The sequence below is a fragment of the Neopsephotus bourkii genome, unplaced genomic scaffold (genome assembly GCF_033783945.1).
Source record: "Neopsephotus bourkii isolate Nb327-2 ecotype Australia unplaced genomic scaffold, CSIRO-AGI_Nbou_v1 NB_1572, whole genome shotgun sequence".
Taxonomy (NCBI): domain Eukaryota; kingdom Metazoa; phylum Chordata; class Aves; order Psittaciformes; family Psittacidae; genus Neopsephotus; species Neopsephotus bourkii.
Window position 1 is genome coordinate 6,253,541 of NW_026902048.1, and position 26,227 is coordinate 6,279,767.

At 42.1% G+C, this 26,227-nt stretch overlaps 1 protein-coding gene across 2 annotated transcripts in view; it reads left to right on the plus strand.

Annotated features, from left to right (window-relative positions):
- Nucleotides 1-26,227, plus strand: part of AGBL1 (AGBL carboxypeptidase 1) — a 285,185-nt gene that overhangs the window by 33,017 nt on the left and 225,941 nt on the right. The window contains exons 6-7 of one of the 2 annotated variants that reach the window (XM_061371321.1): nucleotides 12,970-13,007; nucleotides 23,401-23,609. In XM_061371321.1, the coding sequence (XP_061227305.1) occupies nucleotides 12,970-13,007; nucleotides 23,401-23,609 (247 nt within the window). Of the gene's footprint in view, nucleotides 1-12,969; nucleotides 13,008-16,973; nucleotides 17,156-23,400; nucleotides 23,610-26,227 lie in introns of those variants that run through there. The other variant, XM_061371322.1, reaches the window with a different exon arrangement.

The following is a 26,227-nucleotide window of genomic DNA, read 5'->3' on the forward strand; positions in this document are numbered from 1 at the left end:
GCCACACCAGCTGTAGCAGCAGTAGGATAGCTGATTTTAGCAATACAGAAGCAACATAACTGACTTGTTTCCAGGAGGGAGAGGGTTCCAAAGTCTCTCACAGTCTCTTCCAGACTCTTATGGAGTAGTTATCACACAGTGATGATAGAAAATAAAAGAGAAATAGTAAGTACTATTTACCCAGTGCAGGTGAAATGAGTTTTAGCTGGGGACAGCAAGTTCTGCAACAGCGGTGCTACAGATGCAGCACAGATCTCTGGCTTTGCTAACACTGGCAGGGCTCTTCTTGGTCTCTTTATCTGCAGGGCAACACTTGGAATGGCAGCAATGCCAGCAAAATCTGTAAATAAACCAGAGTTGAGCTGCTCTGGGATGTGTTTAGAGACAGGGCTTGGAACATGGAGGGGAGAACCTGAAAACTTGAGGAAGTGGCTGGTGAGGAAGAGCAGGGCTGCTGACTCCTAATATGGCTGTAGATCTGGAATTCGGAATGGAAAACGTCCCTTGAAGTGCAAGCCTTGGAAAGGTCATGGCTCTGAGACCAAGCTTTTGCTGTCAAGCTGCAGCAAGAGCAAAGAGAAAATCATCCCATATCTCTGATGCACCTACTCTGTGTGTTTCCTTCCTCTCCTGTGATAAACAGAGCTCGTTTGGGCTTTCTGTGGGCCTTAGGGTATACATTGCAATGGCACAACAGCTTTCGCTGCCTGAAAGCTTCATTTCCCTCTTGTTTTTCCATTGTTGTTGAAAGTCACACTCACATATTTGTGTTGTTCCAACTTTCACCACCTTCCAGATTTCTCTGCATAGAAAAAGCAAGGGAACATGAAAGAACCATCCTGATAATGCTCAGGAATTTTGCAGTGCTTTTTAATTATTTGCCTCCATTGCTTCAAGTTCTACCAGCCTTGATGTGCTTTGATATGGTCTGTTTTCAAATCCCAGAGTTTGGCTTGATTATATCAGATGGAAGCTTTCCAGTGAAAAGAGAGAGGAGAAAAATATCTGAACTTTTATTACTTTATTTTTTATTTTAGTAATTATTATTTTTTTATTTTTTATTATTTTATTACTTGGGCTTCTGCAAGTCACTGCTTCAAAAAGCCCCTGCAGTTTTGTCAGTGTGACATTGCAGCTTTCAGACAGCAAATATCAGGATAATTTAATCCAGTATTTGCTGTATTTTGGCTTGTTACTGACTTTTTCTTGTAAATCCTCTAGCTAAATGTTGTGAAGAACCAGCACCAACGTGTCACCAGATTATTGCATAATAAGGAATTATACATGTGTAACTGTACTCAGTAGCCTGAAGTTGGCTGGATTGGCCACACCAGCCCGTTGCTGGCTTTCAACCAGCCTTGCAGGCTCCATGATGGTGTAGTGGCCTCTGTTGCATTCCAGGCTGGTGTATACTGCCTGCTCTCAAATATCCTTGCTTGTAGGTGTGGGGATGAGGCTGTGCCTTGGCTGCCCCTGGTAGTAGAGCCTTCCTGCTCATCCTTCCAAAGTCTTAATGCATCCTGTATGTTTAATGTCATGCACCAGCTGGGCAAAGTGCTATATGGAAAGCAACATGGGTAATCTAGCAGAGAACATTATTTCTCTGACTCTTGGGCACACTACTAAACATCTCTTTCTTGGGACTTCTATTTATGCCATTCCCACTGCCATCTTATATAGACAATTTATTTGAAATGCTCAATATCTTGAGTTACTGTGGTTGCAGAGAGCCTGATTTCTGATCTGCAGCCTGTAGGTTACCTTCTTTGCAGTAAGATGTCCCCATTCTGTCCTGCCTGAGCTGCAGAGATGAGGACAGGACAAGGGCAGATCCCAGCAGCTGCTGGGGTTTTGGTGCATTTGCTCTTCCTTGAGGCTGTGGCCTTTTGTGATGGTGCAGAAGATGCTGCAAATGAAGAGGCATCTATCCTATTTAGTTTGAACCTGATCACACGTCCTTAGACGACTCTTCTGCCTTTCCTATCACAGCATGAAGATCTTGTATCCAAAAAGCTGCTGCAGGGCAGTGTGAAAGCTGTTAACTTCCCACACCTTGGCTCTTTTGCATGCAAAGATGTGTATCTGTGTGTATGCTACTCAATACAGCAGTATCCTGTTTCCCCCTCCCACCTATCAATCAGGACAGAAAACACAGAATGGCAGAGAGAGGCAAATAGCAGGATAGCTTTTTTCTTGCTAAACCTTTATTGAAAATCCCAGGCAAGTTAATACACTTTTCTCCCTGCTCTGCAATTGCAACATCTATTTTCCCAAAGACTTCATGATTACTGTACTTGCCTGTGGCAAAACTAGTCAGTACTATATGTTTCTGCATCATTCTACATATGTTTTGCAGTCTTCTGTTTCGACAACACGTAGTGGGTAAAGCTGGCATTTGTTTTGCATACAAGACAGACTTTAAACATCTCCTATAAACTGGATATTGGTGTTGACTGGAGGGACTTGGGGCAGTGAGGCCTGAGTTTTCTGAATGAATGGCTGGGTTTTCAGAGAGATTTAGATACGTGAACGTGAAAGGGAACATAACCATAACAGAAAGCCTCTCAACAGGTTAAAGGCCTCACTCACACAGTTAAAACGTAATTCTGACCTTAGTATACAAAGGGGCTTTGAAAAACCCTGCTGAGTGCTAGCTGTGTGTTTAGATGTGAAAATGCCTTTAAAATTCAGGTCAAGATGCTTAACGTGGATCTGTAAGAGAATGTTATTTTGTGTTTCTCAAGCATGTTTATGTGTCATTCTCAATTGGAGAATTATGTAATAGTACCAGTTAACCTCAGTACTGTGTGTACAAGTGGCTTACCAAAGGAATATCCCAGTATTTCCAAGCATGCTCATATTCAGCAGCATCAGTTAGGACCAACAAATTGTAAAGTGCTCAATTCACAGTAAGCTTGGTGCTGAAGGGTTATGTATGTGAGGGAACAGTCATTGGAAGAGATGAAAAGTGAGGGTAGCAGGAAAACAAGAGAAACTTATTGACAGCTTCTGCATAGTTTTTTCTACATATTTTGCTGAAATTTCACTTGCATGTGAACTTTTCAGGATGTTCTAACTTCAATCACAATCTTTGGGATTTAGGTAAGAGCAGTATATAGAAACTGCCTAACCAATATGCATAACAAGAGAAAAGACACCTACTTGGGAAGCATGTGGAGACTGATAAATTGAAGGTTTTGCATACAGGAAAATTAGTTAGCAACAATAACTTTTTCCACTTGCTCCCTACTGCAAATGTGGCTGTAACACTGTGCTGTCAGCTGCAACTGATGTGTAAACAGCTACTCACACATTCAAACTATAGCTTTACTACAGGCAGAACTGAGTAGGGCTATAGGGTTCCGTTATGACACTATTGCCAGTTCACCACCACCCAAGCTGCATCTTGTAATGCAACACACAGAGAATGAATCCAGTGTCGAAATGCTTCTTGCTTTGGTGTATTCAAAGAAACCCTATAAGTCAGCTTTCATCCCTAAAGGTTTTAAGCTTTAAATTTCCTTTGGGTGGACATATGGATGTGGTTTATCTGAATAGGACTGGAGGGGAAAGTGAAGTGCCATATAAACTCAAACTGATGAATCTATTGCTAGGGCCCTGTAGCATGGAAACAGTACCATTAGATTAAAAAGAACAAACACTGTTTTTCATCTTGTGTTCAATATCAGTCATTCCATTTTTTATTCTGAAACATCTGACTTTTGCTTAAAGGCTGCCACACAAACCAGCCTTATTTCTTGGTATAGATCACAGAAGATGGTGCTTTCTCGGCCCTTCAGTTTCATATTTTTTGTTGCTTTCAGGACTCTTAAACTGGATGTATTTTAAAATGAATTTCCCTGAAAGATGCTTTTCTTTGGTTAAAAAGACCAAAACAAACTCAACCCTAAGCAATAAAACTGTAGGAATGGTTGAAATGAAACCTCACATTTCCCATCCGTTGCAGCAGCCTAGTTACATGCAGTGAAGGTTGCTACTTCAAACAGTGCTGCCTTACAGCTCAAGAGCGCCTTACGTTCAAGAGCACCTTTCATTACAAAGTGCTTTTTAAAGATGTTATATCCCAAGATGACTGCTGCCTTGTACTAACCAGTAGTCAGGGAGAACTACAGCTCTTAGTCTTGATTACTTTGAAACCAGCCTCCCTTCTGTGCTATCAAATAGCTCTGGGCACAAGCAGTGACATGGCAATACAACCTGCCCTTGGATACCACTGCCAGAAACTGAGAGTATCCATAAAAACAAAATCTTGCAGTTGTTTGCTGGCAACATAACGTGAGGGCAGGCTTATTTTCTGGCATCATAAAGTCCTGGGTACCCCTAAGCTCTACCTTCTCCTTTATAGTTCACTATCAAGCTCCCCAGTGACAAAGTACCAAAGTACCAGTTTCTCTTGACAAGGACATAAGTCATAGTTGTCCTGATGAGATTCGAGCCTAGGGTTTCTGGGTATGTCACCAAGCATGCTGCTCCATGCAGTTTGCAGGGCTTCACCAGGTATGTGGGTTGTGTTCCTCTCCCTGACCTTACTCTGTGTGTAAAGAAGCTTGCAGTCCAGAAGCAGAATGGGGCTGTGTCTCTCTCTGTGTACTGAGCACCTACCTTGCCACGAGCATAATGTACATGTCAATCCTTGGGCTCTCCAGAGCACAAGCTGTCAGGTATGGTGAACTGATAAGCTGCAAATAAATTGACAACTAAAGAATGAGCCAACAGATCACTGGGCTCTTTCTCACTCATAGCTGTATTGGCATTGGAAGAGTCATCTGGGGAAAGGAGAGGGATTTAACCCCACTCACTGACATGTTTTCACTGTGTATGAGATGTTTTATAGGGCTGCACTGGTACTTGTTAGAAGATGTGGCCTCAATGAGTACCCTCATCAGTCCTCTTAATCAATCAAGGGTAGCAACAAGCCCCTCTCTCAGTCCCCTACATGTGTCTCTTGGGTGGGAGAGCTGGATTCTCACAATGTCAGCCTTAAACTGCTTGGGTGATGGATCTGTTAAGAATCCTGTCTGCTTGTGATCCTTCCAGCCCTTTCATTTTGACGTGAATGACAATCTGTCACAGCTTGCCTTAGCCATATTGGTGACATCTGACCCTGGAGAGGGAGTTGACAAGGAATGGGAATTCTTCTGAGGTACAGCTTCTGGCTGGGGAAGCAGTGCCAGCTCTGCACCATGCTGTAAGAAATTCCTGGGCACTTTTTTGGCTTGGATTTAAGTGTATTTCATGTACCTTGTTCTTTGCTACTACTTTGAAGCTAATTTAATTTCGAGCTATAAAGAATAGGTTGATTTATTTATTTATTTATTTTTAAGATACAGCTGTCTCTCCTGTAGATCTTGCACACAAGAGAGCAGGATACTTGTTAGGATGCCTGGAGGATAACCCTGGACTGACTTTTCTTTCTGGGAGGCAGAGATAAAAGAGGCTGGAAAGCTGTACCTTTTCCACTGATTTTTAATCTAATAGGCTCCATGGAGATGTTTGGATGATGCTACAGTTCAGACATTGAGCTGAACCTGGGAACTGAGATACGCTTATTGTATTAGACATGAGAATAAGAGAGGACCTAGCCCTGGGGTTTCCACATCACAACTATAATTCTCTACAAGGAGCAGTGTGCCTTTGGTGAGCTGAAGTCAATGTGTTTTCCAAAAATACAACATAGAAGAAAACTTACTCCTGGATCTGTTGTAGCAATGAATCATCATCACTCCTTCTCCTGTTAAGTCTTGCTGGCTATTAGCATTGACTTTGGCACCTGTGCCCACGTTTTTCCTCACAACTCTCCTCTTAGAGTTAATAGCCATATTGTCCTGGGTTCAGCAGTAGCAGTCATTTTTCTCCTTGGTAGCTGGTGCAGTGCTGTGTTTTGACTTTCAGGCTGGGAACAGAGCTGATAACAATGATGTTTTGGTTTGGCCAAGGACTTTGTGAGCCTCATGCTCTGCCAGGGAGGAGGGGAAGCTGGGAGGAAGCAGAGACAGAACACCTGACCCAAACTGACCAAAGAGGTATTCCATACCACAGCACGTCATGCTCAGGATGTAAGGGGGGAGTGACCCGGAAGGGCTAGGTGGACTGCAGGGTTGGGTGAGGTATCAGTCGGTGCTTAGTCGGGCTGGTGGGCGGTGAGTTATCGGTCGCTTGGTGGTGAGGTGTTGTATTCTCTTCCCTTGTTATTTTCTCTTATCATTGTTGTCGTTGGTGGTAGCAGCAGTGGTTTGTGTTATACCTTAGTTACTAAACTATTCTTATCTCAACCCGTGGGAGTTGCATTCTTTTTGATTCTCCTCGCCGTCCCTCTGGGAGTAGGGGTAGGGCAAAAAGGGGGGGAGTGAGTGAAAAAGCTGTCTGTCTGGGTTTAAACCACGACACATATAAATATTTAAAAATGGAGAGGAAATATTGTTGAGTATACATTTAATTTCTGTACCTTTTTGTTTGCTCACTTGTTTTATTCAGCAAAACCATCTGCATCACAAAGAATAAGTTTCCTAGAAGGTGTGTATTTGCATCAAGGTTAGTGTGTGCTTTTCCAGGGGAAGAAAAAGAGCTGGTCACTGAAACAGAAGGAACCATTAGAAAAGGAGTGTGTGATCTTTATTCCCTTCAGCATTACACCGAAAGCACATCTGCGCACAACAGCTGGATCTCCGAACTCCACCTGTTGGCAGTGTGTGAGACATTGCACTGTGAGCAGGCTTTGCCTTTAGCATAGATTATAATGCCTAGCTAACAAGCTGGAATTAAAGTGGACATGATGATTGGTGGTTTTGTGTAAGTCCTAGACCAAAAGTGCCATGAAAATGTCAGCGGCATAAGAAGCTTCTTCCCACCCATATTTCCAAGACCTTTTAAGCCTTTAAAACAAAACAAATCACTGTGCAAGTGCCTGCAGATCTGTATTTCTGGGCCACAAGGGAAATGACTATTCAAGGCATCTGTCTCGGATGAGAACTACCTTCTGGTAGAATTTATAAAGCACCTATTGCTGTGGTGCCTACATGTTGTTTCTAAATGTCTCTCAGTTGTCAAATGCGAAATTGTCTTTTAAGTGAGTTGCTCAGTGACTGTGTAAACTCCAGTAGTTAAGTACAAGTCCCAGTGGTTGGAGGCAAAATGCAGGCAGACGATGTGTACACTCAAGGACACTTAATTCCTCTCAGAGACAGGGGCTATGGAAGCTTAGGGGCTTTATGCCTGTAAGCTGCAATACCTCAAGCCCTCAGTCAGGGTTCCCATTGTGAAGATGCTGTACAAATATTTATTGCATGGTCACTGCCCCATGCTGCCTGTAATATAAATAAATGTGACAGCAACAAGTGAGTATACTGTGATATAGCAGGGCGAAGGGTAAAAGGAGAGAGCATGCAGGTTGCCAGGCAGGGACAGAGCCCTTCCTTACTTTTCTATAAAAATAGTGCTTTACGTCTTTATTATCCAAGTGCGATTGCCTTTAGGAATTAGATCAGGCATCACGTTGAAGAGGTGTTTAATGAAGCACCAAATCATTAAGTTCCCTTCAATAATTTGAGGAGGTTTCATGTTTAAGCATGTAAAAGATACAATCTCACAGGAGAAGGAAGGCTGGTTAAATTACTTGCGAACTGATTTGTAGAACCCTGTTGCATCATTTCTTTGTTGTCTTTGCCTTCTCTGCAGTTTCCTGTCCACAGTTCCAAGCTGGTCCTGAACAGGCAGGTACCAGTGCCAATGTGTCCTATGAGTCTTAAAATCCATAATCCTTTCATGTAGTCCACCATGCATCTTTTCTGTAGTGAGTTTTTTATTTTCAGGAGTCTTTCTATTTAATACTGAGGTGGAAGAAGCATTGTCCACCCTGCTGCCCAGCACTACAACCTGTGAGTTGAGATCAGAGCAGAGAAGAAAACCTAAGAGATCCTGGCTTTGTCTCCTCTGTCTGCAGTGATTTCCAGTAATGGCATCCTGGAAGCTCAGATCTGAAAGGGTGATCCAGGCATAAGGTTTCTTTGTCTGGGATTTCTAGCAGCCCAGACAAAAGGAGTTCTGGTGGCTAATCCAATTGTGCTTTGGCTTGGGAAGTGGAGTTTTTCCTATGTTGCTCCTGTTTCCTAAGCACAGGATCTGGAAGTTGCGTTTGTCTGTCTGCCTGCTAGTTGTACTTCTGCCCAGATATCCAAGCTGCTGACTTGGAAACACTTCAAAGATTTCTATTCTTTAGAGTGGCTGTCTCGACTGCTACTACAGGGAGGTTTTAATGTTTTGAGATTATGGAGCAGCATTTATTATAATGCATTTCAAGATGGGGCAACTTTATTTATACATCCTTTTTTTTTTAATATAGAAGTAAATCTCCTTTGAGATACATTAGTAAAACCTTAGCTGTTTTGTCAAACCCAGTGTATTTCCACAAAGAGCAAAAAATCAGAGGAAGGCATCTGGACAGATTTGGCAGCTTTTTTAATGATTTCTTCCCCCCCCCCGCCCCCCCCCCCTTTTGAGACAAATGCAGAGTTCTACACTGGGCATGCTATCAAATTCTCTGGTCGAGCATATGGCTCATCAAGTTATCTTTCTTGTGCTCTTAAACTTTTCCTCCCATTCCCATCTTCCCTCTCTCCTATCCGTGCTCTCATGCACAATTTATCTCCTTTCTCTCTGTCTTCCTGTCCCAGGCTTAACCATGTTGTTATATCTTCTGATAGCAGGAAAGATGCTGTTGGTTTTGCATGTGATATTAAGAGGTGCTGATATCACAAAGACCACTTGCTTGGCTTGCTGAAGCTTGCTCCTGGTTTTGGTGAAAGTCTGTTGTGCATTCTCTTCTGCAACTTGTTTTCCATAGGGCGTTTTGTATGTTTGAATCTGGTCAGCATCAAAGATAAATAATATTCTGAGGATACTTGCTGACAGCTGACTTAAAGTGTAAATTACAGTGCTGATTTAAAGTCCAAACTTACAACAAACGCAGGTAGATAACTCTTTACACAATTTAGGTGTGAACTCCTTTCCTAGGGTAATTATGGATGATAAAACTTAGCATAAGTTCAGAAGTGCACAGAAAACTATATGGATACAAAATAAACTGAGATCTTAAAAGCCTCCCCAAGGCACCATTGCTAGCTTATGAAATCTCTGGACTGCAGGTTGCTGGAGTATGAGTCCGTCCTGCAAGTTCTAGCACTGTTTTTGCTGTGGTCTCACATGCTTCCTTTGGACCATTTGGCTTTTCAGTTTAAGCTGGTGCCACTCGTCTTTTCTGGTCTGGTTAATGAATCTTGTACTTGGAATTCCTGTTTCTCATTTCACTTCTATTTTATCTATGATTAAAATTTGGGGATATAAGACTACAGTCATTCATGGGTTGCTTTTTTGAGATGCTTTCCTCATTGACAACTGAGCCTAACAGTCCCATTATAAGCAATTCAGGCTCCCTTTTCAAAGTCATTAGGTTGTTCATCCCATTGCTGCCAAAAGGATGTTTCAGAGCTTCATTTTCTAGTGCTTAAAACCCATCCTCTAATTTCTAGTTGAATTTTATTCATGGCCATTTTATATCCATTTGTTCTTGTGCCAGCTTTGTTCTTTAGCTTAAGTAGTTCTCTGCCTTCCTCAGTGTTTACTTCTCCCTCACACAGTGTCCATGGAGAGCAATCAAGTCACCTCTTAACCATCATTTTGCTAAAGTGACAAAACTGTGGTCTTTAAGACTCCTCTTGAGGTAAATCTCCTCTAACATAATGATTTCCTTAGCACTCTTCTGCATGGTTCCTCCTGAACACTGCTCACAGCTATTCAGGTGAAGCCTTGTATGAAATTCATGCTTTCCTCTCTCCACTGGCTGTGGCTTTCCTGAGACCTGATCTGTCCTTTCATGGTTGTCACCCTACTGGGTCATGCGTTGTCACCCTACTGGGTCATGCTTGCCCTCATCCTCTAATGGCCTCATATATCCAGGGTGTCCTTCTCATTTCCAAACTATGAGCCCCTGCTCATAACAATTCCTATTAAGCCTAAATGTGTAACCTTGCACTTTGACTATTAAATTTCAACACATTTCTATTGCTTTAGCACTCAAGAACATCCTGCTACTCTTGAAAGGTATTCTGAGCTCCCTGCTATTGGCAGCAGCTCCTGACTTCATACAGTCAGCAGATTTTGTTAGTATACTTTTTGTGCCAAGGTCATTAATGAAAAGATAAAATAAGATCCGTCTCAAAACATCCTTGAGGACTTCCACACATACTTTCCTTCCAGACTAATAATTCTTCTTTCAGCACAACTCCTGTCATTGCTTCTTTAACCAGTTCCTTACCCGTGGTGAAATTCCTACACTAATCCAGCTTTGCTAATAATTTCCAGTGCGGCACCACATCAAATGCTCTATTGAAGTACAGATAAATTAGATCAAATGCATTTCTCTTGTCTAGAAAAATCACTCATCAAACAAAGATATCAAGTTAGGCTGGATTGATCTACTCTTGCTAAGTCCATTTTATCCCTTAAACCTATTTTATCTGTTTTGCAGTTTACCCTCATGTCTCTAATTATATTTTTCTTTCAAAATATGCTCTAAAGCAATGCATACTATTGAGGTCAGCCTACTGGGTCCACACCTACTTATGACTAACTGTAGAGTACATGCTGTGGGACGCACAGAACACTACATATAGCCTATGCCAAAATCCCTCTGATAAATTGCAGTACTTGAAGAGATGAAATGTACTAGTTTGGTTCCACTTTATTTTATTGCAGTACTGTGTACAGGCATGGACTGAGCTGAGGATGTATCTAGGCTGTTAGCTTGGGATATGGGGAATCCAGCCAGTTAGAGCTGCAGGTCTATGATGTTGCTTCAGAGTTAGGTGGTGACTATGAAAATTTGGTTCTGCTGAGTGGTGATGCTTGGATCTAGGTGATACTACTTTCAATTCTTTTCAGGACATGTCTGAGCTTTCCACCCTACAGTACCATCTGGGTGGATTTACTTACATCTTTATGATAGTCTTGGGTTTCTCAGATTTACAAGCAAAGCAGTTGCAAACCCGCCTGATCAGGTCACATCAGAACCACAAATAGCTCTTACCTCCAGAGTCAGAGGAGACCAGTTCCCTCCAAGTCTGGATAAGTGACATGGGGTGGTTAAGGCTGTTGAAGGGTAAGTTATGGTATGGCCAGGAAGAGTTTAGGTCTTCTGGGACAAGTAGATGAGGAATTACAATGGGGACTCAAAGATAGTGGGAATAGAAGATTATGCATCTGAGATCATGGTTTGGGAGGTCTGAAGATGAATGAAACTCTTTGTATCTGATTTTACAGACACAAAAAAAGTATTGGAAAAATACAGTTTTGCTGATTGTTTGTTTAATGGGAAGTTTGCTGCCAGTGTTCACATTATAATCGTGGTGTAGCTCTAAGGAAACTCTTTGCAATGCTCAAGCACCTCTAAAATAAACTAGATGCCTACAGGAAATCCTTAGATCTCTTCTTCTTGGAGCAAGAAAAACTGTGGTACTTCCTTCATTGTTCTACTGTTCTGGCATGTGATTGAGATACCACCTTAAGCCTTCAGATGTAGGTATGTAAGGCAGTCTCCTTTACAAGATAATACTTGACTTTGAGCTTTGGGAGATGCTCTGGGTGGATTTTTGTTTTTTCAGTTTGTTTGTAATGCTGTTGTTGAACGTCATCAGATTCATTACAAAGGAATGACATAGGTATGAATGAAAAGAATGTCCTAGAGTGAAAGAATGACAGAGGTAATTGATCCAACATAAGCAAGAAACAACTCTTGAATCCTCCTTAGTTTCTGCTGCTGTTACGACACACCACAACCAGCAGCTTGGTGAGAAAAATTATCTGGGTTTTTTTGCTGCAGGATGATAATTGGCTTAGGATGGAAGTTAATGGGATTTTATTTGGGGATTGGTTTGTAAACAGATTACATTTTAAGAAATCCTTGGGCATGGAGGCTTTTGTAGCTGTACGTATTTAATCAGCTGTGGGCACTTGAAACTTAACAGCAGTAAGGCAGGTTAGAACATGGATCTTCTTGCTCCAGCAGAATACAACTGGAAAAAGTCTTTTGTGGGGCTAGTGGGATGGAGATTACACCACAAGAGGAAAGAACTTGCCTCTGGATGGTAAGGAACAAGGATGCCTCACTTCAGCTTTTCAAGATGCAAATGTTAGTGACCAGCTCCTTCTCAAACTAGGGCTATGCTGACTGAGGCAGGTTGAGTTGCTTTACCTGCACATTGAGATTGACACAGAAGGTCAACAGAAAACTCTCTGTGTATCTCTTCCCCTCTAGCTACTTATTGTCTAAGCTTCATGGGGTTAGCAGTCTTCCCATAGAGCTTTAGCATCTTTCTTGCAAGTCCTTATCTGACTGGGGGCCTTTAAATGCCTCTGCAATGCAAGACATCATTATAATTAAAAGAAATCAGTTTTTCTTTTCAGTTAAAGCTTGTAGGAGGGAAGATGGAAGGGGTTAAGCTTGTTTGGGGAAAACAGAGAAAGGAGTGGAATTTGGCCAAAAATACTGACATGGATGTCCCAACTTAATGCAGAAATTACCATCTACTGATGCAGATGGAAGTGCTGATGTCTGGAGTGGGCATGTGCCGAATCTCTGATACAAAGAAGCAGCTCTGGGGCAGCAGTTAAAAGGCTTGCTTCATTACTTTGGATATGTGGGTGTTGCTTTAAATTTAATGGTCACTACAAATCAGTGTATCACTAAAGTTAGAGGGCTAATGGTCTTTTAGAATAACTGAGTCAGCTGTAGACTGGATCCTCCACTGGTGTAAAACATTTCAATTCTGTCAAATTCCATCAGAAGCTGTCAGTTTAGGCCATCTGGGGAGCCTGGCCCAGAAGACTGTGAAGATGAAGGTTACAAAAATTATTGAGGAAATTGACATTATTTCTTCATTTCTCTTCTTTCCCCAGGGCAGCCATTGAGGCTCTGGCAGCTTTGCTGAAATCAAGTAAGCTTCTTTTTAATATTCTTTCTGACTTCCGTTTCTGTGTTGTGCTATTGGATGGAATGATCCTGTTGAACCTCGTTCTCCCTTGCTATCCCCTCTTCCTTCATTCCCAAAAAGCCCTGCTTAGAAGAGAAGCAGTGATGCTTATGTTCCCTATATGTCTAGCTAGGACTCCTGCAGCTGTATGGGAGATGGTGTCCTAGTCTGAGGGAGAAAGCTGCTGTGGGAGCCAGACTAGACTCTTATTTGAGTATTTAGGAAGCAGTGGCTGTCCTGGGGGTCGTAGAGTGGAAGAAGTGAGTAACCTCTCCAGCCAGTGACAAATGCTTATTGCTCTGTAGGAGCATCACTGGAGAGGCCAGGACCTGTCTGTCCTGTGCTGTTGCACTGTGTGCTTACCTGGTAACAATGCTGTTGTTGGCAAAGGCTTGGAAAAATCCTGCAGTCCAAAAGAAATGACCTTAATTCTCCCTTGCAAGCTTGTCAGGTCTGATAACGTCCAGGCAGGGCTGAGACCCAGTGATTGCCAGGGTACAGCCCTGATATGGCAGGCTGTGCTTAACATCTGTGCTAGCTGGCTGGGGGTCTTGAAGACCTTGACATGGGTTCTTGGTCACGTACTGCTGGCATGACTGTTCCTGAAATAAACATGCTACCCTTTTTTTTGCCTTTATCCCATCTGAAAACACTTAGCTTTTTATTACCAGAATTTAATAAAGCTTTGATTAAGAAAGAGCACTCTACTATTGCAGGCAATCTACTCCACAATAAATCACAATGGCATATTGTCCTTCTCTCTCTTCCCTCCCTTCCCCCTTTCTTTCTTCTCCTCCCCCTTCTCCTTTTTGTAGTATTAGGAATAAATGCATTTGTGAAAAATTGTAGCCCTGGAAGCAGTGCTTAAATGAGCACACTGCAACGGGATCGTGTCTGAGCTGCAGCAGCTCTAGTGATGGATTCTGAAATAACGCCTCAGTATTAACCTTGCTGCCTAGATTTAAAGGTCACATTATTGCAACAAGGAAAGACCTTCTAATTTGGGCACTAAATCTTAATAAGGGGGTTGTAGGGCTCTGACACAGCTGCCTGCGATACAAAAGCAAAATTAGCCTTCAGAGTAGAAAGAAATATACAGAGAAGTGTGGAAAAGTGGAGCAAGAGCTGAAAGCTCATCTGGCAGCTTGAGCTTTTATCCTGCACTCCTGTTTTATGGTAAGTACGAGAAATGGGAAGTGAAATTCTGTTGTCCCAAGATATTTATAGGCTAAGTTTTCTACTTGTTCTGGGTCTAGAGATGAGAACAGTGTATAGAAGTGGGGGAGTAATTACCAAGGGAAGCTGTGAAATGTAGTCTTCTGGGGAGTTGTAAACACATGTGAAAGTTGGAGTGGGGAAGCTGAGAATGATCTAGGGGATATTTTGGATTCAGCTCCATATTCTCCCAGCCCTTTTCCTCCTGGAATGAGGTTTTAAAGCTATTTACTCTCAGGAATTTTGTGTGACTCTTTCCAGCCAATTTAGGTTGTGAAAGCACCTTGAGTGGTTCTTGCTCTAGGAAGTACATAGAGGGTTTCCAGTACTGGAAGAACACCCTGATCCCTCTGGTTGTTCCAGGTGCTTGCACAGGAGGTACAAAACCAAAAATGAACTCAGAGAGGACTTGGTCTATTGAGCAAAACAGCCCATCCACTGTCACTCTGATTAATCACTGTATACAGATGGGCATTCTCATGTTCATTTCTACTGTTGACCATTGCAAAGGCATTGACTGGGAAAGACATTTCTGGTTTGAGACACACTTCCTAGTTTGCTGTTACATGTCCTTTTCTCCTTTATCATTCACAACCAAACAACATTGTTACAGCTACACTGCTTCCATGGAAAAGTGATTTTAGGAAAACAACACAGTCTGTTTTCAGCTCATGTTCTTTAAGGCACTGGAACTGGGATTTGGGAAACAGTGCCCGTACTTGCAATCAAATATAGCTTCACAGCCCACAAGTCAGCCTGGACTGTGTTCTTTGAAGTTTTCTGCAGTCTGATGCTGACTGGTCAAGAATGCCTTTTAGTTTTCCCTTTGTCCTTCTCAGGACATGAAAAGCTCCAGGCTTCTGGAATGGACTGCTCTGGTAGCCACATACAAATGAGCAGGCTGTGTCTTTTGGGAGGTGTGGGTCAGGAGATGTGAAAAGCAGCTCTGCTTCTTCCAGAGATAAATTCACTATGGCTGGGAAAGAGCTGAATTCTTTCTCATGACTGTGTCAGGACAGCTTTGTTTGTCACAGTTAACTTATTTAAGCCCATGACCTTAGTGCCTTTGAATGGTGCAGGGATTCTTAAAAATAAGATCTGGTGAATGTTATAGCACTTGAAAACTGCTTCTTGAAACAAGGGATAAAACTGTGCACATCAAGACAGCCAGAAGCCTTTTAGCAAATGGGAGGCAGGAGTCTTGGAATGTGCTACAGTACTGAATTAGTGGTCTGATTGTTGTGAGCTTTTTTGGAAGCTTGGTGGCTTGCTGGAAAATGATGGTGAGAGGCAGTTGTGATGGGGGTGAAGGCTATAAAACAGAGAAAAGAACACACTCATTCCTGAGTGTCTCCCTATAGGGTTGTCATATCCTTAAGTGCTTCAGCCCAAAGTCATCACGGTGGTTACGGTTATACGCGAGGTTGTGCTGAAGGGTGAGTGTTCCTCTTGCTTTGGCAGCAAGCTGCAACGAGAAAGCACGCAGTCGTTTTAAAGGGAGCAGGCAGATGGCAGTGTGTCTCCCCGATGGATTTCAGAAACATCCGTCTTCAACTCCTCAGGCTTCCACAAGCTCTACTTGAAACTGTCCATCTGCAGGGCCAGGGGCTGCCTAGGGACTTTCTGGCCTCTGTCTCTCTCCTGATGCTAATGCCCACTTAGCAGATGCATAACTGCAAGAAGCAAGATCTGCCAGGATGGAAGGCATCAGTGTAAGGAAAAATTACCATTCCAACTGTACCTGGGAAATTGTTGCTCTTGTGTTTCAGAGAAGGAAGTACAAGCCTGTCCAAAAAAATAATTGATGGACTGCTACTACTTGTGCTTCATCCACGACAAGGAAGAAATGCTTGGAAATTCAGTGCAAAACAAGAGTGACCTTGGTTGTCCTTTTCCCATGTACATAGCGCAGATCAGTGATAGAGACGGTGAATAACAGAGGAACAGAAGTTCTGCAGTGCTGCATCTTTCTATTGGTAGAAGCTCAGATTATTGACATAGAGAAGGTGTTTCTCAGCCAGTCTCTCATTCCTGGCCTCTTCCCTCTTTCCAAGTATCCCAGGGTACTTTACCAATCCTTGCATGGTATTCTTCCAGTTGCTGTTCTCCACCTGCCATGCCCACATGCATGCAGCAAACAGCTTGTAGCATGTCCTTCCTCCATTGCCTTGCTGTTTCTTTTCATATCTGCTATCCGTCATGGTGTTAACTCCCTCTGACTGAACTACATTATTATACACATTGCTTGGTAAATATCTATAATGACGTTGAAGTGCCATAAGAGTATCAGAAGGCTTTTTGCCTTAGTCAGGCTTTCTAGCATTACATCTGTCCACCCATCCTTCAGTTTCTAGATGCTTTCTACAGCCCAGGGTGGGGACGAGTGGGGTATATACCAATAGCTGCACATAATCAGAAGTGGAATGAGGCACAGAAGCAGCAGTCTCTCCTGTCTTTCCCAGGTTACTTTTTCCAGCCTCCTTTGGCTTTATTCTACTACTTCTGAGTACATCTGTCTTTGTATCTTGTTCCAGTTTGTCTGAAGGCCTGGGGAGCTTATCATTAAGGCCTCCTTTGTCAATGGGAGGCTTGGGTGTGGATGGGGCAAACCCCTGTTTGTGCAGTGGTAGAAGGTGAGGACTGCCTTCATGTCACTCCTAGCCATGAGCTCTATTCCTTTTAGTGAGCTCACCCCCATAAATAAAACGGGCAGACCATTCACACCTTTGGGGGAGTGGAAGAGAACAAGACCCCTGTGTATAAACTCGGACAAGTGCATTTGAAAGCTATGTGATGGACCAAACCGTTTGCTGCCGCTCGGCACCGGGAGCCACACGATGGCGATGTGATTATAGGGATCCTGCTCCCACCGCCGCTTAATCCAATGTTTATTTTTGGTGAGTAATTTGTTTATCAGCAGGTTATTTTAATCTAATTTTGGTGGGGTTTGTTATTCCCGACTATCTGTGTTTCCCAGAATTAGCAGCTTGCATGTCTTTAAGGAAATTAGCTAGAGCTGATTTTGGAGGCATTTGTTCCGTGGATATTGAAGGGAAGGGCCCTGGCTGCATTGCTTGCCTGGTACAGTTGTAATGAGCAATTTAAAAAGACAGGTTGTGGTGACCCCTGATCATGCTTATTTCATCAAGACAATTCGGTGTGCTAACAGCAGTTATTGCTGATGGCCTTTCCCCTCTCTTTCTATATCTTTTCCTTTTTCTTTGATTCTCTTTATTCTCTTGCCTTCTCTCTCCGCCCCCACCCCCCCAGCCTTTTATCTCTCATTTCCTGCTCTTTCACCCTCATCTTCTGCCAACTAACCTTTATTTAACCTTTCACCTGCTCATTTTTAAATTATTCTCTTATCAAAACATAGGATTATTCCTTGTGGCTGGTAGGATAAAATAATCAGTGTCATTCTTTTCCTTTTATGCTGGCATCAAGGAGGGGCAAGCAACTCTGAGAAACAGAAAGCGATGTTCTAGCACATAAGCAGATTACGGTTTCTGAAACGCTTGTACCCTCTATGTCTGAATTCGTAATGTTCTGCAACAGATCTATTGACACAGGTCTTTGATATTGCATCAAAATAGCCCTATGGTTAAACTACGTTGGTTCCTGTAGCAAACAGCACAATGTGTGTGATTTGCCTAATACTTTGGCAGGTTCCCATTTCTCACGATCAGTTTAAGACTTCATCACCTACCTCTGGAATCAAACTTCATTATCAGTTTGGCCCCAAATCTATCCTCACAACTTGTACTGTGATCCGAGTTGAATTCTGCAAATAATTCCTTTCATAATCATCTAAAACAAGGTCTGTGTCTATCCTTTCTTCCTGAATTTCAGAATGCAAATAGTCTTGATTCTATATTTAACCTTCTCTCTGAAAAATGCTGCTTTACGGGGGGGGGATGATGGTTATTTTTTAATGTCCTTTATATTCACTTACCCAAGATTGCTCTTGATACATAAGCATATATCAAACTGAAAGTAACTCAGTACTGTAGAGTAAAAGGTTGGTTTCATCTCCTTGGCATAGCAGCTTCCCAATGTTTTCCTCCTCAAGATGGGTATAATGGAACCAAAGAGTAGAGGAGCTGCATTATTGTCTGTTGACATCCTTACAAATAATTGCTTACTGCCTTTGCCTTGGCATGAGCAATGTTTGTGCCTCCAGTGATGATCTGGCTTCAGGAAATTCAGTGGCTGAATTTGAGGAGGTCTTCCAAATTCTAGCATCCTCATTTGAACTCTTTCCACCCACTTTGTTCAGAAAAATCAAGCTGGAAACTTCATGCAAATGTTGGTGGGTTTGTTCGATTTTGTAGATTTTCAACTTCCTGTTGAATTACAACCAGAAGCTGCTGTGAAACTGGAAAAGAAAGGAAAAAGAGGAAACCACTTAAAAATAGGTTTCCTTGTGGGGTTAAGCTGAGAATTTAAGGAGGGGTTGGCTTGTTCTTCCTTAGTTTTATGTATAAGCAGTGTAACAAAGGCAAATTGGAGAAGAATCACCATGTCCTAGTACAGTTTATACTAATGTCACTGTATTGGGCAACACCTGGAACTTAAATATTTCAAAGTAGAAAGAGCTGTTCTTGTACTGAAGCAAAGCTTGCGGCTGATTCCCATTCTAGAAGCAGAACATGGCACCTGTAGTTGCTAGCAAATCCTGCCCGTGTTCTCTGCTTCTGTGCCAGTGTTATTTGTCTATCCTAACCACTTAAATATATGCCTGGGCTGTAAAATTTACAGGGCACAATTACAGTAGTTTTCTGGCTCCCAACAAGAGTTGAGCTAAGACCAACTTCTTGCTGGAACTGTAGAACCCACTGGGTCTGAATTCATTCCAGCATTTGATGGATGACTAGGTTTCTCCATGGGGACAATTAATTTTGCTTCTATAGGGAACCTTCAAGCTTATCTTTAGCAAAAATGGCCTCTCAATGACTGAATAAAATAGCTGCTTTCCATTTGCTTTAGGAGATATCTTGCATTTCTTATTCCCAAAAGGCAATCACTAGAGCAGAGTGGGGAAGCTGGAGATTTTCTTATTCCTTTCACTGCTTTAGGGGCCATAGGGTTAATTTAGCAGAGCATTCTTATCTCCAAACTGTAGCGATATATGTTCTTGGCATAATGAATCAGTGGAGTGGCATCAACAAAGATATTTAAGCAGATAGACAGAAAGATAAATCTCTTTGTTCTGCCTGGTAAGCAGTGTGTTGCTCATCATGTTTCAGGTTTACTGTAATTCAGTTTTGTGATTAAATATGCTTCATGTTTTCAAGTGGTCCCTGTGCTCCTGGCACACACTTTAAAGGGGACTGGAATGTAAGGAGGGCTTCAGAAGTGTCCAGAGAAACACTGGCAGTCATGGGACTTTATCTACTAGACTGAAACCCTGGGTTTAGAGTCTGTCTTTGTCCTCTAACACGAAATCAGAGCTCTGCTGAAACTGGATTTCTTTCTAGTATTATCTTCTTGTTAATGTAGATTCATTTTTAACCATCTGAAGCCCCTTTGTGCTGTGTGTTCATTTCAAATGTTCCTGCTTACTGCACAGATGATTCAGGCTGGATATTCTGTGCTGCAGTGCTTAAACTTTCCCTGGTTAGCATCCCTGCCTTGCAAGCCAGAAGTGGAAGGTCAGTTTTAGAAACAAGGGGAAACTAAGATGGCACTGACTATTCCCCTATCACCCATCCCAGCCTCTGCAGGCAAAGTGAAATTCTTGCACAGAAAACAATCTGCCAGTGGCAGGTTTGGGAAAGGTTGTGAAGATAGTGATTCCATCAAGAGACGCCAGAATAAGATTAGGAAGACAGACTCAGAGCAGGAGAGTCAGAGATGGCTCAGGTCTCATCCAATAGTTAGTTTATTCAGTTTTAATCAGTTTGTTGAGATTTAATCAGTGAATTTATGTATGCAAAATACTAAACACAGATGGACTGATGGTCAATGCTATTTACTACACTTAAAGCTATTGTGGGATCCAAAGATTATTGTGTAAGCTTACTATAAGTGTCTTAAAATATTACATGTATGAAAAAATGTCACCGTTCTGTTAGCTCAAACAGGAGGAGTGCATCTGTCTCACAAATCAAGCATTGCATCAAAATAGAAAGCACCATCCCTGGGCACTTCTGAAAGCTGTGTGGAAGGAGGCCTTTTATTTCCATTGAACACTGGCCATACCCAAAGAATAGGAAAGGGACTAATGAAAGAATAACAGCAAATGGTCAAAAGACATAGAACATCTTACCATTTACCACATAGAGTATGCATACTGACTCCAGGAGGGGTGGGCTCTTGCTGCCTACAAATCTGTGCAGTGCTGCTTGTACCTGTATGATTCATTTTCACCACCTGTATTTGTGCCAAAATCTAGATGGATGGTCATGCAGGTGCATCCTTAGATGGAGAGACCAACAGAGACAGGTGGGGAGGCCTCCTTTTTCCATTCTGCCTTCTGGAGAGCTTGGCATACTTCCTCCTTCATTTATTCACTATTTTATTGGCTATGCAACTGAAAAAATGGTAAGAAAAACACTGACAGCACAGGAGAGGAGAATCAATAAAATCGGACAGGAGGAGCAAAATGAATGTGGTTTTTGCCCCTTCAGCAAGTAATTTTCATTGCCTCTGATCTCCTCCTCACAGAACAGACTGTCTCAGCTTCACTTTTCAGAACAACTGTTTTGATCTTAAGGGTGATAAGTACTACAGAAAACATGAGGGGAAACAGCTCAGCTTCCTCCCTGCTTTCCATCCAGTGATAAAACTGAAGTATGGGACAGTTGTGTGTTCTGGTCCCTATGGAGCTGGGATTCAAACAGGGAAGCCTCTCTCGAAAGATGTAAGGAAAACATCACAAACACATCTTATGATAATTCTATTCTTATTTTTTTAATAAATTCTCCAAGGAGCAATACCCATAGTGCTTTCCAACATTTCCCTTGTCCTATCGACAGTGACATAGAAAGCTTAGACTTCAGGCACTGAATGCAAGGGGCTATAAATCCCTAGATTTAGTCCAATTTCATCTACCTCTGAACAGTTCAGGGCAGCTCTGAGTCTGATCTAAATTGTCCCTGCCTTACGCTCCCTGACTCTCTTCTTCTTCTTGTCATGTTTTATATAGTTATTGACTTTTACAGAGCTTCCTGAGTAATTCTTCAAGGAAGATTGACTGATTTAAGGGGTTAGTCATCCTGCAGGTTAGTAAACATGACAGCTGGTTGAGGATTAACAGGAAATCATGAATAAAATCATTGGGATTGATAAGGGATTCTCAAGCAATTAAAGTCTTCTTGCAGAAAGTAAAATAGAAAAAAACCCGAACAGTGAAGGTCAAAGGAGAAGGATGACCTACATGCTGACAGTCACTGAGTCCTGAAATACAAGATGTACTGGCAGAGTTAGTGTGAGATGGTTAACAACAAGGGGATAAATGCTAGAGAGAACTGCAGGCCAAGGTGCAGGAGAATTGGCAGAGCTGTGTAAGACTGGAATAGCTGTGGGACCAGCAGGTCAGTGCAGGGGCATGTCAGCAGGGTGGTGTGAAGGTGCAGAGCAAGATTAAAATGAGCAGGGAAACTGGCCTGGGGATGCTGTCTATTGCCTGCCCTGTGGTGCTAATGGTAGAGAAAATTGCAGGATGACCACTCACTTCTCCAGATAAGAATTTGCTCATGGGATGCAGAGACCAGACAGATGACTTCAGGTGACTTCCTCCCACTTCCAAACACCTCTATCTACCTCATCACTGTGATTGAGGTTTGCTGCCTACTAGCTGCTTCCTGCTTAATATCTGGCTGGCTTCCCTTGTTACTAATCTCCTGCATGCAGTATCTTTCTGTTCTCTCTCTTAACCTCCGGCTCCTTTTCCTGTACTGTAAATCCCCACTGATGACTTTAACGTTCCAGGTGTGAGGGGCTCTGGCACTTTGGTTTAATGAACTGGAAATGAATTGGAACCTACTAACACTGGAGAACCTGTACCAAGAGCCATCTGTTGTGAGCTGCAAATGCTGCTTGGTATTCAGGATGCTGAGCTCCAGTCTTACATATGCTACCTGGCTCCTTGGTTGATTACTGAGCTTGTGACAGCTTCTAATGTGTGTCACAGTGAGGAATGTCAGGACCAGTCAGGAAAACATGTTTGGTTTGAAGGGAGGGAGCCTTGAGGCTCATATGGCTTCATGTTTGTCCTGTGGGTCAGGGCAATGAATGCAGTGGGCCAAGGGGTGTGTTTTAGAATACTCATTGGAATTTGTATGTTATCACAAGTTTTATAATCTTTTAATTTTATTCTGGTGTCCAAGATCTACATGATTAAGGGGACACTGCAGCTTTCCTTTTATTTCTTATAAAGCCTATATTAATTTAGTTTAATTTTATTTTTTGCCCATGCAGTAAAGCTTTTAAAAGGCACATTTAGGTAATGTTTAAATCTTAGAGCTGTGAAGCAACAGAAAGGAAGCCGAAAATGCTGTTGCTTATGTTTGCGTTTTGTTAACCTTTTAGTGTTGGTTTGCACAATAGTTTGATTTATGGCTTTTATTATAGAGGAATATGTGGGAACACATTTAGAAGTCAAACATAATCTGTGACAGGGTTGTACAGCTACAAGGTTTTTGTGTTTCTTGATCTCCATAAGGTGTTATCTCATGACTGAAGTACAGCACTATGTGAAGTTTATATGACTTGCTGTTGGCTAATCTTAGTGTTCTTCAGCTTTTCTCACTCCTCAGGAGCTTTCTTAGTTTCAGGTGTAATTGTGTTTAAGTTTATTAGTGCTTTGTAGGAGATTTGGGCTCTGCCCATTCCCCACCTGTGGTTTGGTTCATCTGGAGGGTTCTGGAGCAGCCATTTTCACCTAGACAGAAGAGAGACTGCTTCCTTTGTTTCCATGTATGATTCCAAGAGCCCAGCTCATGCTTAGCAAATAAAACCATCTTAAATTGTAAAAATAACCAAGTAAAAAACAAACCCCTCCCTCCCCCCAAAAAAACAAACCCAAAATTTTATTTTTCTGAGACCTTTAAGCAAGAATAAACAGGTCATAAACTCTGAGTTTAAACAAGGTATCAAACAGGATGAGTAGTGTAATTCAGCCTGTTATCTTCCTTTTCAGAGTCTAACAGCCGACGGGCAGTGAGCAGAGGCTACCTGGGTGGATTGCTGAGGCTCTATCAAGACTGGCATCGCAATGATGTTTCCAACAACTACATCTACATTCGTAGGGGTCTCCTGCTCTGCCTGAAGCACATCACCAACATCCAGCTGGGCAGGGAGACTTTCCTTTGTTCCAAGGGGATGGAGATTCTCTTTACAAGTGTACAGGTAAATGGTGCTTTAGTAGCAAAGTGAGATAGATTAGATAGTGCTGGGTTCTTCCTCACAGTCCAGCAAATTCCATATTTTTATCATGAATTTATATAACACATCAATGGAAAACATGGTAATGTTAAAATATATTTAATTTTTCACAGTAAATAATTCAGAAAAGCTGAAAAGTTTCAGTTTGAAACTAATTCCTACTGAACCTGATGGGAATTGTAGTTCAGGCTTCTTAATGCCCTTTATTTCCCCTTTCTGCCCTGTGGATCCTGCTGTATGTTGGTACTTCCTCTCCCAAAGAACAGTGCAGTGTCTCCACAGAAGAGTTGCTTACGTGTTTCATGGGATGTTTTCTTTCAGGTATCCAGATGGATAATTACACCCAATCAGTTTCTTACGCACAAAAAAGTTATTTAAACAGGCATTTGCTAATGAGAAACTTCCATTAACTCTTTTTCAGGAGTCCCCATTTTTAATCTTGTGTGGGTTCATCAAGAAAGTTGACGTGATTCTGAAGGTGGGATCTCTCTGAGGTATAGAAAGGGCAGGTTCAGAACAGTAACAGTTTCCTCCCACATGCTGCTTTAGCCTTGTTTGGAAAAGTTGCGTATAGAGAAATCTCATCTATGTGATTCTATGAGAAGTGTTTCCATTGTCATTCTTACTGACTCATCATCTCATTCAAGCACCATCACAGACAGTACGAAAAGCCTGCCCCTTCTCCTACAGAAAACCCACTGCCTTATGATCCAGTGTATTTGCTTCTTCACCTTTACCATCACTGTAATAAATAATTCTCCTGTGACTGAAAGGTATTTCTTACTGGCAGTAGAGTGTATGCTGGTAGAGTTGTCACTTCATTGTCCTCTTGAGGACTTGACCAGCTTTTCGAGTGGGATGAGGTGGCCAGAATCAGATCTTTAAAGAGAGTATGGCTTCCTTAATGAGAAGTCCTTGATCTGCAGAAACTTGAATAGGATGGATGGCAACAGCTGCTTGAGGGTAGATGTCAGCTTGTTCCCTCTCAAGAGCCTTCTATAGCCCATGTAGGTTTCTGAGCTAACATCTCCTGATAGCTCAGCCTGGGAGCAGCCCCATGGGAAGTGCAAGCATGGGGTCACCTTGGGTGAACAAACAGGAAGTGGCACACTAAGACTCCACTGAACATTGATAATACTAATCCTTCCAAAGGTTAGAAGTGGAGCGGAAATGACAGCTTCAGGGGCCTCCAGTTTGCTGTCTCCTACTGTGCGCTACCAGGGACATCATGGAAGGAGAATTACCAAGGTTAATAAATGCAAAGCTCAACGTTCCCCCAATACTTTTTGGGATACTGTGAGTCTTAAAGTGTCTCTTCAAGACATGAAGTGTCAGGAGGACTCTGGCAGCCCTCAGAGATCTTGCTCATGCTCTTCTCTTACTCTGTCCTGAGGTAGAGGCTGCTGCTGCTCCTATCTGAAATTTTCATGATAGACAGAAAATGGGAAATGTATTCTCTTGAGAGGAATTTTGTGCTGTAGGAAGAGTAAAAGAGATGGAGACAGGGCAAGACAAATAACTTCTCCTTGGAAAAGCAACGACTCTTTGTCTGTAGACAGTATTTTAGCGCCTTTAGGTATTTGCTGGCTGTGGTGATTAGCCTTGACCAACCTCTGAGCAGCTAATGAGATTTTAAAGGTGTTAAAAGCTGCCTAGAAAAGTTCTGCTGGAACCATTTTATAATTTTTCTTTGCTTGTTTTAACAGCCTGCAGTGGAATTCCTATTTACAAGGCTGGTTTTAAACTGAAACCTCCCTAGCTGCTTATTGTATGGACTGACAGATAGCTGAAGTGCCTGAGCTTTTAATAGCCCATAAGGCTGTGTCATTACAGGAAGAGCCAATAGTTCATATACTGTCTCCTTACATAGATTAGATGTGACTGCTACTTGAGGAGAATTTAGAGATATTTTGGGTCTGGCTCCTACCTGGAAAAAAATAATTTTAGATAATGAAATCATTTGTGGAAAGGAAGCACTTTCTGCTCCCATTTCTTCTTCTAAACTTGGCTTAGACTTTCATGGCAGTTAAATGGCATATCCACATTAGCAACTGGCTGGCTCCATATGTAGTGACAGGGAGTTGCCTACTCTGAGACAAGAAAACAGGTTTGCATCGCCTTTAAGAGACTGGTGCATGGAATATCAATTTGCTGTTTTATCCCTGTCTGATTTCTTAAGCTTGCCTCATTTCTCTTCAGCCTTCCTGTACTAGGGCCTACTCTAAGATAATATTATTCACTTTATGCTTCCCAGTAGTAACATCCATGTGTTGAAGTCCTGTCTTCCTTGTTCTAGTAAAACCAAAACAGTTTTAGTAAACCAGAGTGAGATTGTTCAAGAATGTCTACATGTAGCAATAGAATAACAATCCTCTCTTATCTTTTCGTTAACAAGCAAGCTAAAGCAACCAAACACCACATGAACAAGTGAATAGATTGAAACAGTAGAAACAAGCAACAAATTCTCCTTAGTGTTTGCTCTAAACATAATAAAACTTTCCTTGGAGATGCTTTCAAAACTGTATTTTTTCTTCCCTTGTGCATAACAGGCAGAGATCTAGAAATAGGCATTAAGATTCTTG